The following is an 18,264-nucleotide window of genomic DNA, read 5'->3' on the forward strand; positions in this document are numbered from 1 at the left end:
TTTTCCACTATAACGTGATAGCAGGCTGATAAAATCATTTGTGGGCACTAACAAAAATTGGTTTTCACCCTTAACAGCTATGCAGGAAGAAGCACTGAAGCTGGTCCTGCTCGCTCTGGAAGATGGTTCGGCCCTCTCACGGAAGGTTCTAGTCCTGTTTGTGGTCCAGAGACTCGAACCACGTTTTCCTCAGGCCTCGAAAACAAGCATAGGACACGTGGTGCAGCTCCTCTACAGGGCCTCCTGCTTTAAGGTGCTTTTACTTTTCCTCTTTTCCTTCACAGTATGAATGATTCTCATTTCTGTAGATTCATTACAACACACACACACACACACACACACACACACACACATATATATACACTGACGTTCAAAACTTTGGCATCAGTAAGACTTTTAATGATTATTAATGAGAGTCTCTTATGCTCATCAGTGCTGTATTTATTTGATAAAAATACCGGGGAAAAAAAATGTAATATTGTGAGATTTTGCCATTTTTAATATTGATTTCCTATTTAAAGTACAATTTATTTCTGTATCACAACTCCTAAAAAATATTATGCAGCAGAGCTGTTTCCAACGTTGATTATAAATGAGCATATGAGAATGATTTCTGAAGGATCAAATGACATTGAAGACTGGAGAAATCACAGGATATTAAAGTATAAAACTGTAATTTTTAAATGTCAATAACAAAAAATTTTGATCAAAAAGATACAGCTTTGATGAGCATAAAAAAGAAAATTTATATGTAATATGTATATAATTAACTTTTATTGTGTAGTATTTTAATTGTAACCTCATTACATAAAAATTTTATGTAATAAAAATATATAATGATATAAAATTTTATTTATATAATATAAAATGTAATAATTATTTCATTTCATTACTTTATTTGTATTTATATTAAATTACAAAAAAAATTACGTTAAATTTCATGGCAGCTGATTTAAAAATATAAAAAAGATTTAAAACATTCAAAAATGGATATCTTTAAGATTTTAAATATTTTTTTCAATGTATATAAACTATTACTAATATATATAAAAAAAAATAAATAAATAAAAAATAAAAGAAAAAAGTGTTTTAAATGTGTACTAGGGATGTCAACGATTAATCGATGATCGATTAATTGTCGATAAGAGATGCAATCGATTAAGGCTATCGATGGTCGGTTAACCGATTCAATGTTGGGCTGCGTGCGGCTCATGCGCACTCAACATGTGCGAGCGGCTGTGAGTGACGGTGACGATATATAAAAGCATCATCATTCATTCACAATGTACAAATTAAGCTTTTAATGTGATTTAAACTTTAAAGTACATTAAAATAGAAACAACATAAAAGTTCTTCAACATTAAATGCAATAGAAATGTAGTTACTAATCATTTCATCAGATAACTGTTTTATATCGTGCGCTTTGCAGGGCTGCGGGACACAGTGACAGGACAGGTAGTCTATTCATTCCTACAACTTGTTAATTCATTCCTACGAATTATTAATGTGGCAATTGTCCATGTTTCATTAATTTTGTTCCCTAAATAACCCATGATTTAAGTGAAATAAGGGAACAAATGAATAAATCGAACGAATTCTTAATTCATGAAATCTTTAATTTCCCTTCCCATGTTTACCACAATAAGAGATGCGAAAACAGTTATTAAAAGCGAAAGATAATAAAATAAACCTGGGAAATTAGAGGGTTAGACTATGAAGATTTAGGAAAAGAAACAATGCCTAAATATACTGAATTTGTGGAAATTCGTGACCAACCGGCAAACCAGAACAAAGCCGCGTAAATGAAGACTATGGGGTCCAAAAGCATGGTCGCGATCTAACATTTTCCAGTTGACCTATTATTCCTCTAATAAACAAAGCTTTTATACCACACTTGTCATAATCAGATCTTATCATTTCTAAATAAATAATTGCTGGATTCAAAACAGCGATTAATAGGCGCTGTGACCGACACATTCCTGGAGCATTCAGTTTAAATAGACCGTAGTATACCGGTCCACTCTGCTGTTATGCCAAGGACGTTTTTGCTCATATGAAGAGGATCATCTTTTCCGTCTATATGCGAATGCGTGTTAAGTACAAGCCTAGTTTACATTATAAATAATAGTTTAACATTCAAATACATTGCGAAAATGGAAACATTTTGATTTGTGCCGAATGAGACATGAGCAATAACCTCCAAATAAATCTAGCCAAAGCCGCTCGCTCATCCTTGTGTGCACGCATGCACTGTCACGATCTAATGCGCTGTATGCCGGATTTTTAAAAATCTGACATTTTCTAGGACAGAATCCAGCAGGATCAAATTAATGTGAGCAACTGTGTTTTGGTGCAGCAGCGCCGATGTAGTTCACTTAATGTGCAGCGCAGTCACACGCGCTCCACATTTCGGATAATTTTATACAATAATGTCAGTTGAAAACATTGCAATTGTGCTTTAAAATACAACAACGAGCACCACAAAACCATTTAAAGATGCGCGTTCAGCGTTCTCCGTGCGGGATTGGAAACTGTCAACAAAGTAAAATGACCTCAAAAGTATGGCGCGCTCTCTTCATGATCATAATCGCATCTATTCATTTAATAATCCTGCTACTAGCATTTTATTCAGACTAAAACCTCTTTAATTCAAGTGAGAAAGCGTTTTGTGTGTGTGTGTGGCTTTTGCACATCCTGTCATACCGCTGACTGCGTGCCTGCAATAGACGCATTTTGCAGTATTATGGTTAACGATTAATCGATTAATTGATCGTTAATTTAAACGACGATCGATCATGGAAATAATCGAAATTTGACATCCCTAATGTGTACATTTCATTTGTATTTATATTAAATATCACATGTTGTTTTAATCTCAGGTGACCAAACGTGATGAAGATTCCTCCTTGATGCAGCTGAAGGAGGAGTTTCGCACATACGAGGCTCTCCGGAGGGAACATGACTCTCAGATCGTTCAGATCGCGATGGAGGGCGGCCTGCGTATCGCCCCGGACCAGTGGTCATCTCTGCTGTATGGCGACCAGTCGCACAAATCCCACATGCAGTCCATCATAGACAAGGTATGATGAAAGCGTGTATTATGATAAATAACAATGGCTTTTTGTTTATAAATTGTGGTTCTAAGTGCCTAGGTAATTACACCTTAACTCTTTCAAACATCCTGTTCAGGGTATTATTTTAAGATTTCACTAGGTGGAGCTGTATTTTTTTTAAGGCAGGTTTGCAAAAAAAATGTCAATTGAATGTCCAATTGTTACGTGTTTAAATTCTCCAGTAAGACCCCTCCCTGTGTAGAGAACGCATTTAGGGTTTAGCAAACATCATATTGTGCATAAAAACATGTTGATTTTGTCTGCTGGTATGTAAAGCATGTGTTTATGTGGCTTTGTGTGTATCAGCTGCAGACACCAGCATCCTTTGCTCAGAGTGTGCAAGAACTCACCATTGCCCTTCAGAGAACCGGCGATCCAGCCAATCTCAACCGCCTCAGACCCCATCTGGAGCTCCTGGCCGACATCGACCCCAGCCCAGGTTCGTCAGCCTGCTCCATTCACACATTTGTTAGTGCAGTACATTCATAAAAACATAAATGTCAGATTTTTTTTGTTTTGCCTGGTTTTTGCACAGATGCCCCTGCACCCACATGGGAGCAGCTAGCCAAAGGGCTGGAAGCGGTGCGGACCGTCGTTCACGGCCTGGTGGACTTCATCCAGAACCACAGCAAAAAAGGAGGGGATCAGCAGCAGGTCGGTAACCAAACTGCAGATGGAAAATATATTTTTTTTTATATATTTAATGGTTTTACATGTATTTTTATTTATTTTTACTTTTTATTTAGTTAGTAGCCGTGGCACTTCTTTTATTATTATAATTATTATTATTATTATTATTATTATTTATTTTAAAATTATTTTTATTTTTTTATTATTTTTTTTGCAATAATGGCACATTTCTTTGCCTTTGTTTATATATATATATCTGGACCACAAAAACAGTCTCAAGTGTCAATTTTTCAAAACTGAGATTTATAGAAAGCTGAATAAATAAGCTTTCCATTGATATATGGTTATGGTTAGGATCTGAAAATATTTGGCCAAGATGCAACAATTTGAAAATCTGAGGGTGCAAAAGCATCAAAATACTGAGAAAATTAGAGGTCGACCGATATTGGATTTTGCTGATACCGATAGCTAGGTTGGGCCACACGCCGATGCCGATTAATTAACTGATAGTTTTTAAAATGGATACCAAAAAAAACCTACAATAGTGCTTTATTTACAAAAAAAGTAGTAATAGTAATAATAACAGTAATAGTAATAGTAAATGTTGAAATGACCAAATCATTTTATTTATTTCCAAATTCTGTTATTGAATTTTTCTGGATTCTGTTTTTTCTATTTTAATTTTACTCCAATAATTTTTAATTGTTAAATGAAAGTTTAATAATCATAAAGTCTGATTAAATAAAATTATGAAACTTAAACATTTTCAAATAAGTTTAATAAAAGTTTAACAAAAATTACATTATTAGGGCCCTATGAAATGTTTTATTGTTTCTCAGCATATTTTTATATTGTTACCAGATTCTGTTTCGGCACAGATTTTTGCAGTCTATCACTATCACTGCCAATTAATCGGCAAAACCGATAAAACGGTCGACCTTTAGAGAAAATAACCTTTTGAATTTGTCCAAATGAATTCTTAGCAATGCATATTACTAATCAAAAATTAAGTTTTGATATATTTGCATTAGGAAATTTGGATTTATTTTTAATTTCAGTTTATTTTTCGAAAAATCTATCATTTTGACCGATACAATGTCTTTTTGGCTGTTGCTAAAAATATACCCAAGCGACTTAAGACTGGTTTTGTGGTCCTGGGTCACATGTTTGTTATTGTAGTGTTATTTATAGGCAATTGTTGTATTTTAATTATTTTTAATCAGCTTTTATATTTTCATTTTTAATTTTGGTTTAATTTTTAAATGGTTTATTTAGCTTTATTTTTTTTATTTACATTTATTTTTAAATCATGTAATTCGAATAACTTGCCCAGAAATGACTAAGCATATCTCACTTCCTGCCCACAGCCGCCTCAGCACAGCAAATACAAGACCTACATGTGTCGGGACATGAAACAAAAAGGCGGCTGTCCTCGCGGAGCAAGTTGCACTTTCGCTCACTCTCAGGAAGAGCTTGAAAAGTACGCAAGACTTGAACTACGTTAAATAAAGCGTATTAAGCATTCGCATCAGCCTCACCACCTCTTCTCTGTCGACAGGTACCGTAAGATGAATAAACGTTTGGGAATGAGGCGACAGCTCAGCCAGTCCCTGACCCAGCTGAACGAGATGGACCTCGGCTCCGGTCTGTTAACTGACGATGGGCTGCTGATGGAGGGACTCCCACGCAAACACTCCTCCATCACTAACGTCATCCTAGCAGCAGGACCTGATTCCACACTAGCCCACCTTGTTTCCAGAGGCTCGGACCCGTCATATGACCCAACACACAAACCAGGGAACTCTGGGAGCCTCAGTGCACCTGGCTCCCCTCCAGACTCGTGAGTTTATTTGTTTATTAGCAGTGGGAAATAAATCGTATATCAGCATGGGGGATGTCAAACTTTTTTCGTAATTATTTTTATAACATATTATGTCATTATTGACAATGTTATAAACATTCTACCTAATCGTAATTTATCGCCTTTGCGATTTAATTTCGATTAAACATGCAGCTAACTGAAATAAGTTTTAAAGCGCTAACATTCATCTTAATTTCAATTAAGATTTTTCAAAATTATTGATTTATTAATAGTTTATCAACAACGACACTGCTATACGTCATCAAGCTTACTACATACTTACTCCAACGGACTACTCGCCATATAAATGAATAAATGGACATGAAATGTTAATTTAAGTCCAAATAGTTTTCATTTTAATAAAGCAGGAGTGCAGAGTAATTGTGCACTTTATCCCTTGATTTACAGATTGGAATCCATCCCAAAAGCAGGGATGCTCATAAACTCTCACTCCAGGGTAACGGGTGAAGGTGCAGTCGGACAGAAGCACATGCCTGCGGTGCCTAGAGGTCCTCACATGTACTCACCACACCAGTCTGAACGGTATTACTCTGACCCAAGAGTCTCTGTGCCACCCTCTGCCCAATATGAATCCTCCCAGTACCCTGCAGGTACCAAAACACTGTTGTTCTATTGAGTTAACACGTTACATTTTGCGCTTCTATATCATTGCACTTTTAAAAATGAATCATTTTCCTCACTTCTACAGGTAATCCTTATCCTCACCACCATGTGCACACACGTTACGCTCGCAATCCGACTCCAGATCCAGGAATGTCATCATATCCGGACTCCTATTCCAGCTCCTATTCTTCAGAGCTCCAGTGCGCCAACGCTAGCTCCCATTACGGATACCCTTCACACCATGACGGCCGTCGCCACTCAGCCTACGCCCATCCTCAGACATTGCCCCCACGGGAGGAACTGGTGCGGAGGAGTCCGGACGTTCCCCCGCCGCTACCACCCCAAAACGCTTCGTACCTGTCAGAGCCAGACAACTATAACCACTCCAGTCACATGAGGAGTTACCCGAGGGTAAGATCTATTACCTGCTATATTTAAACTGTACTGGTCTCATTTAAAAGCTAAAGAAATCATCATCTCTGAAAATGTGTCCACAGAGTGCCTACACACGACCTCAGCCGTCCCTGGACTACCTGCACCGCCGAAGACAGGAGATCATGGCCCAGCTGGAGGAGAGAAAGTTGGCTTCCCCGTCACCATTCAGCGCCTCACACTCATACGACCCCAGCTACCCTCAGGACACGAGGGGGCAGAGCCATGTAAGCCAGAGGAAGAATATTTCATAGACAATAATAATACTTAACAAAATGTAGATGGAATGCATGTTTAATCTAAATTAAACAATGGATTCATGTTATAAAATAAAGAAATTAAGATTGCCATAAATTAGATTTGTAAAAAAAAAAAGTTATAATAATTTGATAACTGGGTCTGTAAAATTATTATCTGAAATCTATTTTAGTAAAATTATATCTATCTTAAAAATGTATTAGAATTGTATTCATGTATTGTTATTTCTAGATATTAGTAGTATTGTAATTTTAATTGTATATTGTGTTTTAGTATAGTATTATAGTAATTTCCTTTTTTCGTATTTAATAATAGATACTTTTTTATTATTTATATTGATATTTTATTGTAATTAGAAAAAAAAACATTTTTTTTATATTATCTTTTTCTGAAATCTATTTGAGTAAAATCTATTTTAGATTCATTTTAATTTTATTTAATGCTAATGTTGTTATTATGATTTATACAGCATTGTAAGTTTTAAAAACGTAATAACATACTCTGATTTAGTGAAATATTTTGCTATTTTTGTTGAATATATGTAACACTTAACGTTTATAATAGTATTTAGTATTTGTATAATATAATAATAATGATAATAATAATAATAATTATTAGTATGAAATGATAATCATTTCTTTAAAATTTTCATATTGATATTGTGTTGTCATTTCATTATAGATTAATATTTCTAATTTTACTTAATATAATAATATTATTGTAGCTTTCTGGAATAAACAATTTTAATAGAAATTTTCCACCAAATCAAGCTGCCATATCAATGTCGCTCACAGTACATGGAAGACAACTCCCACAGTTTTGGACACTTCCGGGAACCGGACTACACCAGCTCGTATTCGCCTTGGTCATGTGACACCTTCGGTTCCTACATTGGCAGCAAAGATATAAAGTCCAAGGAGGGCATGAACTCAATGGACACAGTAAGTTTAGCATGTTTAGAGGTACATAAGGGATTCTCAAGCAGCTGTATTTTTATCAGAAAGAAATAAAAAAGGTCAAAGGCACACAATGAAGAAGAACCTGAGCTTAATTTTTTTTTTTTTACATTTGAGATATTTAAAGTTTAAAGGCTTCACATTGCGAGAGGATTTTGTCCCCGTTTCTCCCACACATTCAGATATGTGCTGTTTTCAGTGGCTGTTCCATTACAAAAGGTTATCAGTGTTTATTCTGTCTAGTTTGAACTAATCATACTGTTGACAAACCAAAGGCCATATATATATATATATATATATATACACATATACAGATGACCAGTCAGTTTTGTTAACGGATCAGGCTTATTTCATGTTAACGCTTGGATAATGTTGTTTAAATATGCATTTAAATAATAGCATGCTGAATAATTAGCATATTCAAATAGGATTCTTAAGCTAACTGTAACCATTTCTCACAGCAAAATATAGACAAAGGCAAAAATCTGAGAGCACATGGCTTGGAGCTTCAGCGCAGAGCGGCAGACGGCAAAGACGACGACCCCATCATTCCCTTTGGCTCCCTGCCCACCGTGTCTCGTTTCGGAGCCATCTCGCGCACGTCTAAACCGGGCTACCCGCCAAACAGTCCCATGCCACCCATGCCAAACTCAGCCAAGCACAGCGCTTCAGCTGGTAAACTCCTCCTGCTTTGTCTCAGCTTTGCCAATGGGACAACATGGTTGTTTCAGTGTTTCTGAATGGTCTTTGTCTTCTCTTTAAGCTGACTACACCTATGCGAAGCAAGGCGGGTGGAGTGGTGACTCCTACCAGCCACACCAAACGTCTCAGGGGCACTTCAGGGAGCGGTATGTCTCTAGACTCACCCTTTACAAGAAGCTCTTGGTTTCTGTTTAGTTTTATTCTAGAGCTGGCGTAAATGAGTGAAATGTTTTCTGCTTATCCCGCAGAACCAGTTCATCCCCTGCTGTGCAGGCGCGAGAGCAGCTGAAGATGGAGCTACAGAAGGTCAACCTCCAAATCAGCCAACAGACACAGAGTCGCGGCCTAGAGGTGAGACTGTCCGTTCTGCCCGATGTGTTATTTTAAAGGCCTGGTCACAGCTAAAGGACTCCAAAGTATCAAATAATTGCTTTTTAAAATATTCACTTGAAAAAAAAATTGCATGCATATATAAGTAACTTTTCTAAACCGTATACAGTATATATTTTTTATTTATTAATTTGATTTTCTTTTTTTATATTTATTTATGAATGGAATATTGTGTGTGTGTGTATGTATGCATGTGTATATATATATATATATATCTCTAAGCATCTCTAAGCATACAGTCAAACCAAAATTTATTCAGACACCAGTATAATGTTTTATTTTATTTTTACTTGTGGGTAAAGGACACTATAGTTCATTTATGTAAGTGAGGATAGGAAAATAAAGTAAACTGTAACATACTCAAAAATTCATCACACAGTGGACCTCCAGTTAAACTGATAATAATTTGGGACCATAAATTAATCAGACTCTTTGACCTGACCATGTTTTGCTTAAGTGTTTTTTTTTTTTCTTTAATTGCTAATGCAACCTTTTGTAAGATTAATAAGGGAATTAAGATAAATATAACTCAAAGGGGATTGAATTACAGGGTATAAGAACCAAATTAGTATGCAAATTATTCAGAATTAATATTTAACAGTTTATCAACTATTTGTCCACGGATAAATTGAGATTAGGGTATTTTATCAATTCTGTACAAAATATTATCCTGTGGTCTATGATAATAATATCATATAATTATGATAACTGATTATGAGCAAGGTAACAGAATCTACAGTTTAAGGGGCCATTCACATATCATGTATTTTGCGCGCTCATGTTCATTATTTCAAATGTAGGGTGCCGTATGAGCGCTCATAATGGAAGCGACTCGATCGCGACGTGGTCACAACGTGCACGCGGTGCGACGCGCTCATTTTTTCCAGGCGCATCTGCACTGCATCGAGTTAAAAACATCTCAACTTTTCAAATACCGCAAGCGCATTTTTAGTGCTGCAAATCCATTTATCCTTTGCTGAAATTTCCACGTCTTCATGGAGAGAGCGAGTCATGGTTGCTTAGCAACCTCAGGGGCGCAACTGCCCAAGCGATTTGGAAAGAAGGAGAAAGCGGCGCGCCTAGCATTTTCCATGCGTTTTTTAGGCGCAATATGTGAACGGTCCATAAGGCAGTAACTTGTAAGTACACAGTACAAGACGCTGGTATGTAAAATCATTTCTTTATTGAACTACTCTAATACACACAAACTAAACTAACGAAAACACACAAACATTCATTCACACAGTGACAGAGAAAAGTGATGTTATTAACGGAGGATGAATGGAGTCCCAAGTGTCTAGTGTTAGACACTATTTCTTGACCGCAACCAGAATCAATCTACTAGCACTTTAATCTTAGTTCGTTTTCTTAATAAGATTTGCACCAGTTTCAGCCAGAATTAGGGGATATTGTGTACTTGCGTTTGGATGCTCCTGTGGCGAATGCTTTCCCTTCTGTAACGAAGTTGCTGGAGAGGGAATCTCTGGCGCTGATTGGCTAGCAGTCGGTTGATGATGCGTTCTGAGGGACAGCACTCGAGTCGATGGTGAGTGGTTGGTTGGCTTTGCCGGGACGCATTTCGTTCGCGAGACTTCCTGGATTGCGGGTTGCTATGCAACAGAGTTTCCTCTGAGTCTGGAGCGACTCTGAGAGAGTTTTCTTTGACGAAGTTCAACGAAGGATCTTACTGAAGAGTTGAGTTTTGAGTGAGCTCTTGGTGGTTTGAAGAGTACACGATGGACGATGGAAAGGTCAGCACAAAACATAGGCAAGAGCAAAAGTCACTGCAACAGCAGGGTAAAAAGCAACACATAGCTGCTTGTCATTGGGTTATAAGCGTGTCTATCTGACCCGTCCTTCTTAGTGCGACAGCCAATCAGATATTGTCTTGGGCGGGACCTACACCCCGTTCTCAGGTTCTTGCATGTAATTAGCATAATGTCCACGTGATCGCGTGTGTCCAAACTCCTGAGAGTTTAGTTTAAACGCTTTATTAAGCAAACTTAATAGTTTAAATATGGTGCATCCTACACACATATACTTTATATCAAAATTCTAGAAATCATTTACCCATCAAGTAGGTACCAAAATAAATATACTTCCCATAGTTGAGGTGGAAGTAAATAAGGATTTAGCCGTGATAAGTGTTTAACACACAAAATTAACTTGAGTAATATAAAGCATGCATAATACAGAGAATACACATGTGTGAGGCAACTTCTGGTGATTAGTTCCTATAACTGATGTAGGAAACCCTACGAATAGGCTGTAATGAAAGTTAAACACACAGAAATAATTCCACATGTTATATAAAACATACATGATACTTAAGATATATGTGAGGTAATTACTTCAGCTTATTGGAAGCAATTTTGAGACCGTTGTTTGTATTAAACAAGTGGGTTAATTTCAGTCTATTGGCTTTGGAGACAAAGTCTCTGGAATTTACAGCTGCAGAAAGGAGGTGTTCCCTGGTTTAAGGTTTTTGGTGATCCTGGGCCAAAGGAATGCCTTAGCATCCTTCCTTTCTTGATAAGGCTGTGGATTTATGCATTGGGGTCACCAAAGGGTTTCTTGGCCATTTGGTCTTAAGTTTGGGGAAGAAAGAGAAATCTTTTCCTTCTGTCCTGGAATCGCTGGTATGAGATTAGACAGGCACAAAAAGGGAAGGGGGGTGACATCTCCTTTAGCCACCTCGGCACCATGACTGTGTTTTATGATGCACTAATGGTTCGATGGGGAATCGTTCCAAACTGTGGAATGTGGTGTTGGGTTCTTTTAATGAAATGGACTGTTCAAGGATATCCTACACTTTTACACCACAAACTGAACAAAATGAAGCATTGCTTGGTAATTGGTTGACAGTTTAACAGCTGACAGCTACTCAAACTAATTCATTACATAGCTTTCTATCAAGATGTCTGACATTATCAAGATTAATTTGTTCTGACGCAGTTTAACTCCGAGTTCTTGTCATAATTTATTACCATTTTCTAAACTATAGTGAATAAACGTTGATAATGTGAGATGTTGAAGGTGTCAATACATTTTGGTTTGACTTTACATAACAATTTAAATAAAGTGTGTACGCATAAATAAAATATAGAAAGAAAATATACATTTTTAATAGAATTTTTCACATTTTAAAATGTGGTGGTGTTCTGAAATTAGGCAGCAAAGTCCTGAAAGTTTGTTTTGTTTGTTTGTTTTATCAAATATAAATTCATGTCCTATTCACATTTTCTTAGTTAAAAGTGGTTATATAAATACGTGAGTTGTTTACTTTTTAAAAAAAATTTTATTAGTTATTTAATGAATTATTAATCATGTAACTTTACATGATGGTATCACTGTTGGCCGATTTATACTCTCTCTGTTTTATGTCATATTTTATATATATATATATATGTGTATATATATATGTCGTCTTTTGTTGTTATTTTAATGATTCAGCTGTTCACGGTCTCTTTTGGCAGAACCCGAGCTCAGTCATGTCCCAGCCGTCTCGAGGGGACTTGTCGTCCAGTGGGCAGCTGAGTCTGGAGCTGCACCAGGTGGAGAGCGATATCGTCATGAAGACACAGGAGATGGTCATGGTAAGTGACACATGCAGTTTATAGAGCTGCTATTAATTATTCAGAATTAATATATTCTATTACCGCTGAATAATTCATGCGACTGCGACCATTTCTTGAGTAGAAAATCCATTTTTAAGCAAGGTCATTGGTAAGAGTACTGTTTTTTTAAACTCTGGTACTGTGGAGTGTAATTTGAGAAACCTTTATATCTCTGTTCCCGCGAGTTCAGGAAGTGAAGAAAAGTGATGTGATTTAAATTATTTTGCCTTCAGGAGAACCACAATGGCAAGTACAAGCGGGTCTCAGTGGAAAATGGACAAGACGAACACACTCTGCAGCGAGATGAACATCCAGTCACTCTTAGGTAAAATATAACGAATATACATAATAAATCAAAGGAATAATAGATGGTATTTTACCAGTAACATTTCAGTTGTGTAAGTGCTATTTATGTTTGTTTTTTAAGTCAAGATTTGTGCTTTCTTGTGTCCATTACAGTAGTTCTCATGGTGGTTCTCTCTCTGATTGTAGTGAGGGCTCAAACGGCTCCATCCAGGACTGTGATCTCGTCAGCAGCAGCATGTCCTCGCTGACCAGCAAGACGTCCTCTCTCAGTTTGTCCTCCGAACAGGTGGCCAGCAGCCCTGATTTGCCCAAGAACGGAGTCGACCACTCCTAGCCGGCTCTTTCTACCTCAGATTCCCCTTGCGCAGCCACCTCTTATTCTCTATTAGGCCAGGTTAAACGCTGAAAACGCTGTATTCACTCGCTTAATCCTGAGCGCTTCGCTTCCTCCGCTGACCCTCAAACACCCATCAGGCAAATATGGGTGGGATTCACTGTGCATGTGCCTCAGCAGACTTGCACAATCATGCCCTGAATTAACAGCAGTTTTTTTTTTTTTTTTTTACATTTTTTATTCCCCTCCTTCCCAAGACTAGCCTTTTTTCCATAGCGGCGTAAATCAGGGTGAATCTGAAAAATCCAGAGTCTTAAGTGTATGTCAGGCAGCATAGAAAATGATCTCAGATCTCAGTTATGTTGTTTGACTATCATTAATCCACTATCTTGGGTTTCAAAATTGCATTTTTATCATTGTGCTACGTTTTGGGTAGTTATGCTCTGTTGTGCTTGATGTGGCGTGTCCACTTCTGTCAGAGTTTACAGTGTGTGAATGGATTTCTTTTGTTTTCTTTACACAGTAACTGCAGGCGTTCTGCATATTCAACCAATTTTGATGGTTAAAACTATGTATCATGTTTCAGACATTAGGCTTCATTTAGGCCTTTACAGTGTGATTGCTGCGACGCACATTATTGTCTATTACAGAAATCCTCGTAAACCCCCAATGCTCACTGATTTGACCTCAATTGCTCTCTTGCCAACAAACCCATAAGCCTTTTCCAGTCTTAATAGGGCCCTTGTATTGTTTTCAGCATATTACACTACGCTGCCTGTGGGATTTCGATTGAACCGCCTGTAATCATCATTTTCTGTTGTAATGTCCTCAGGGATGCATTATTCGGCCTCTGTATTTTGTGGACGTGAATAGACATAACAATCCAGGTCACTCTGCTTTTTTTTCATAGTGGGTATAGTAACATTTTTCCATCCTGGGGATGGAAAGAAAGCTGCTGTGGTAATGCATAAAGATGCATTCTGTTCTAAGAGTGCGTATATACTACTCTTCACTTTGTCAGTGAAAATTATGATCTTCAGTTCAGATCAAGCCACATTTCGGTTTAGTTTCTTTTGTATATGTGGTGTTTTGTCATCCTGAAAAATGTGGTGTATATTCAAAGCAAAAAGAAAGACTTTGATCCAGTTGTAGCCGCCTCAAGTCTCCTTCATTCTCCATTTCGTCTTTGAGGTGTAAAGAAGGTTGTTTTGATGGGCCGGTTCGATCGAATTCTCCTACAGGCTGGGCTCAAGCGTGTACTTCATTTTAATACTGATCGGGGGATTAACTGAGCTCCTTTACTTTGCTTTACCGTCACATGGCTTGCAGGAGACTGTTTGGACTTGAAAAGCTTGGACTCCTTACATTTTAAAGGACTAGTTCACCCAAAGATTTGAACAGAATCAGTACTTGCTCACCAATGCATCCTCTGCAGTGAATGGGTGCCGTCACAATGAGAGTCCAAAAATTTGATGATAACATCACAATGATCCACACCACTCCAGTCCATTAATGAACCACTTGTGAAGAGAAAAGATGCATTTTTGTAATAAACAAATCCATCTTTAAGACATTTTTAACTTGAAACTGTTGCTTCTGGCTAAAGTACAAGTCCTTAATATTGCTTTCGTCAGTGAAAATGTCATGTCGTTTGAACCAGAAGAGAAATATGCACAGATCAAGCACCATTTATAATTGAAAACAGATATTGAGGTTAGAGGATAACCGAGGATGGATTGTTTTTTTTCCACTGGATGAAGCATTATTACAGATTATGGAGGCATATTATTGGCCAAAAGCAACGCTTTCAAGTTTTTATTTATGTGAAAAGCTGCATGTTTGTAAGAAAGCGCATTCATTGATTGATTGGAGTGGTATGGATTACTTGTTGATTATTGTGATGTTTTTATTGGCACCCGTTCATTACAGTGGATCCATTGTTGAGCAAATAATGTAAATATATTGGTTGATAGAGCCCCGACGCCAGTAAGTTCTTTCGTGTTGTTGGGCGTAAAAGGAAATCTTTGTAGAATCTGCAGACATTTTTCACATTTTCTCTGCAGGTTTTGGAAGAAAAACTGACAGCATTATCAAACTAGCCAAAATAAACCAGCAAAGACGCAATATGGGGATAAAGTGTTGGCAGACTCTGCTCAGACCTTGGCAAATTGTATGAGTTTTTATATATATATATAACACTTGCACTGTTAATCTCAAACTTGCATCCTTCCATGTAGTTGCTTCCTTGGTGGTGAGATCTCTTCACTTACAAAACATTGTCAGCTGCAGTAATTTAGCTTTAAGTTAGAGGTTATTTTATTTTAATTGTATTATTTTTTTTAATAGTTTTTTTTCTGCTAGCATGTAATGGTCTCTTGAGACATCCTACCACATCCTTAAAATCACCTATTTTGGTGGAACTTCTCTTAAGTTGGAGTAGATTTCAGTTGTTTTTATTTTTTTATTTTTGTTATTATTACTGTCGCTTAGGTCTGAGCTTTCGACAGTTTAAGCAATCGTAAAGATTGGATTTTGCAACTTCGTTTAGGGTAACCACTGTGAAGCACAGTGTAGACTTGAAGGATAGCACGAATTTACCCAAAATTAGACATTTTGAAAGGAACTGAGCAAAGCAGATGCTTTTTGTTGTTGAGTTGAAGCAACCAAATGGATTACGAACCCTTGGTTTAAAAAGGCAAAGGCATTTTAAAACGCTCTTGTTGGTATTTTTAGGATCTAGAAGTCCTAGGTCCACCTGGGTAACATCATCTTTATTTTTTCAGTTTAAAGGAACACCTCTGTCTTTATCTCAGGGTTGATTTAAGTGTATTTGGGTGTAAACGTCATGTTGTGCACGCTTTTTTTTTTTTCTTCAGGACTGCAATTTATGCTTAAATATTTTCAGGACTTGAAGACTGTGCCTTTATGCAGATGTGCAGTTATTCACGCGTTTGGTGTTTAGATGTAGCCGTACCATCTCGATTTATAATATTCAACTCTTCTTAGTCTTCTAAGTCAGCATTTATATTAAATGATCTCTACGAATCTGCAGGCGTTCAGGCCGCCAAACTGAGTACTGCCTATCCTTTCTGAGACAAAGGAATTTATTGCCAGGTCATTTGTTTTTGTAGCCATTTTATGTACGTTTCATGCAAGTGAACTTGAGTATTTAAGCATGTTTCATGGTGTAATGGTCTTTGGATGTTAGGGTTCTGAATTGAAACAGGAAAACAAGGACAGTGTGTATTTTAACGTAATTTGATATCCATATTCAGAGAGGAAAGTATCAAGGCTTAATGTATTTTGACATTATTAGAGGTCTGATAATACATAAAAAAAATCTTTGCTGATCTCATTAAAGCCATTAATACAATCCCTGAAAGTTCCTTTGTACCTAACCAAGACTGATTTCGATGTTTCCTTGGACGAAACGCAGATTGTATAAACTTTTGCAGAAGGGCTCCATTTATAATGTATTTGAAGTCAGCCATTTGAAAACCAACGGTTTTAAACTATTGTTGCAAAGTAACATTGACATGATCGCCCATGAGCCAGTGGGAATCACTATTGATTTAAAAAGGGAACCAAAATGTTTACCCAGGTGAATCTCATGAAACTTTTCAAAAAAATGGTCACAATTCACCCCAAAATGAGTCTAGATTGCATCAAATGAAGCCCGTTTTTGCAACCTCTTGAAGTTTTTGCGTTGTGAATATTATTGTCATGACAATTAAACAGAGTAATACTGTATTGTAAGACATAATTATATAAAAATATATTTTAAACCAATGAGAATGATAATTTGGCCCGTTTCAATGCAAACAAATCTAAAAATAAGTGCGTAATTGTATTTTTTTTTTTTTAGGTGAAATATGACTTACATTTTTTTCATGAGGTTCATCTACCCAATGCTGACTTTAAAAAAATAAATAAATAAAAGAGTATTTATGATCAGTGTCTAATGAAAAGTTTCCTCACTGGAACTCTTTTTTTTTTTTTTTTTTTTGTGATTGACTCTGTTCAGGGTTCGTTTTGAAATACGAATGTAGTACTAATTAGTGTCAAATGGTAAAAAAAATAGGAATTGAAATCTGAATTTTGACACTTGGTGCCTGAAACACCCAAGATTGTAGTATGTTTTCCCACATGGATAAGTGATTAATGGTACATAATGTTCCCTGGCATGGTGGGGAGAATATGCGCCGTGCACATAGACACGCAGTAGATTTACAAGAAATCATTATATTACTGGAAACGTAAGGGTTGTGCACCAGCACAGGTTTTAGTGTTTTAGTCTCTAGCTGTAGGATGTAGTTTTGAAAAGAATGATTGTGTGTTTGTGTTCAAGTGTGTCCAAAGAGAGTGCTGTCCACCTCATTTCTGTGTTTGTTCCCACTGTAACTCATTGCTTGCACTCATGTATTGACTATTTTTCGTGAGATGGGGTGTTGCATTGTGGTCTTTTTTTACCATGATTCATAACATCGGGATATACAATTGTTTTTGATGATTTCTCCCATGTAATCTCATGATAGACTGCTTAAATTAAGGTACATTTTAAAATCAACCTGAATAAGAAAGTAAATGTTTGTATATTATACTCCATTAAGGAATGTTTAGAATATTTCTCCAATGTGGATGTAGTTGTAATACTTTTTTTTTTCTTCGTACAAGAATTCACTGTGTGAAATTTTGGATTGCATTTTTGTATAATACAATTGCTTTTCTTCTTTGAGAGGGCGGGGGCATAACTAACTGGATTTTCGAATTAGATATTGAAAAACTTGAAAAATATTTAATAAGAAATGTATTTTATGTGCAGCAGTGATTCTGGCATGGATTATGATTAAATGATATTGTAAACCATTTTCCTATCTTGTCTTTCTTACAAATTCTTGCACTTTTACACAACAGCCACTAGGTGTTGAACATTGAACAAACGGCAAAACAACTGATCACAAACTAAATGTTTTCACCTCAGGCATTTGTACTGAAATTGTTCTTTTTAACAATGTTTTGAACAGATTTCACATTATTAGTC

General features: G+C 36.6%; 1 protein-coding gene across 2 annotated transcripts in view; it reads left to right on the top strand.

Moving 5' to 3' along the window:
• Positions 1-18,089, top strand: part of LOC127988560 (roquin-1) — a 30,198-nt gene extending 12,109 nt beyond the window's left edge. For both annotated transcript variants that reach the window (XM_052591341.1, XM_052591342.1), the window contains exons 5-20: positions 78-253; positions 2,880-3,080; positions 3,420-3,552; positions 3,649-3,767; positions 5,111-5,223; positions 5,302-5,583; positions 6,013-6,215; positions 6,314-6,639; positions 6,726-6,887; positions 7,713-7,859; positions 8,336-8,549; positions 8,638-8,722; positions 8,825-8,927; positions 12,443-12,562; positions 12,817-12,908; positions 13,076-18,089. In XM_052591341.1, the coding sequence (XP_052447301.1) occupies positions 78-253; positions 2,880-3,080; positions 3,420-3,552; positions 3,649-3,767; positions 5,111-5,223; positions 5,302-5,583; positions 6,013-6,215; positions 6,314-6,639; positions 6,726-6,887; positions 7,713-7,859; positions 8,336-8,549; positions 8,638-8,722; positions 8,825-8,927; positions 12,443-12,562; positions 12,817-12,908; positions 13,076-13,223 (2,624 nt within the window). In that variant the 3' untranslated portion in view covers positions 13,224-18,089. The remainder of the gene's footprint in view (positions 1-77; positions 254-2,879; positions 3,081-3,419; positions 3,553-3,648; positions 3,768-5,110; positions 5,224-5,301; positions 5,584-6,012; positions 6,216-6,313; positions 6,640-6,725; positions 6,888-7,712; positions 7,860-8,335; positions 8,550-8,637; positions 8,723-8,824; positions 8,928-12,442; positions 12,563-12,816; positions 12,909-13,075) is intronic.
• The last annotated feature ends 175 nt before the right edge of the window (positions 18,090-18,264 follow it).

The sequence above is a fragment of the Carassius gibelio genome, chromosome B22 (assembly GCF_023724105.1).
Source record: "Carassius gibelio isolate Cgi1373 ecotype wild population from Czech Republic chromosome B22, carGib1.2-hapl.c, whole genome shotgun sequence".
In the NCBI taxonomy this organism is placed as follows: domain Eukaryota; kingdom Metazoa; phylum Chordata; class Actinopteri; order Cypriniformes; family Cyprinidae; genus Carassius; species Carassius gibelio.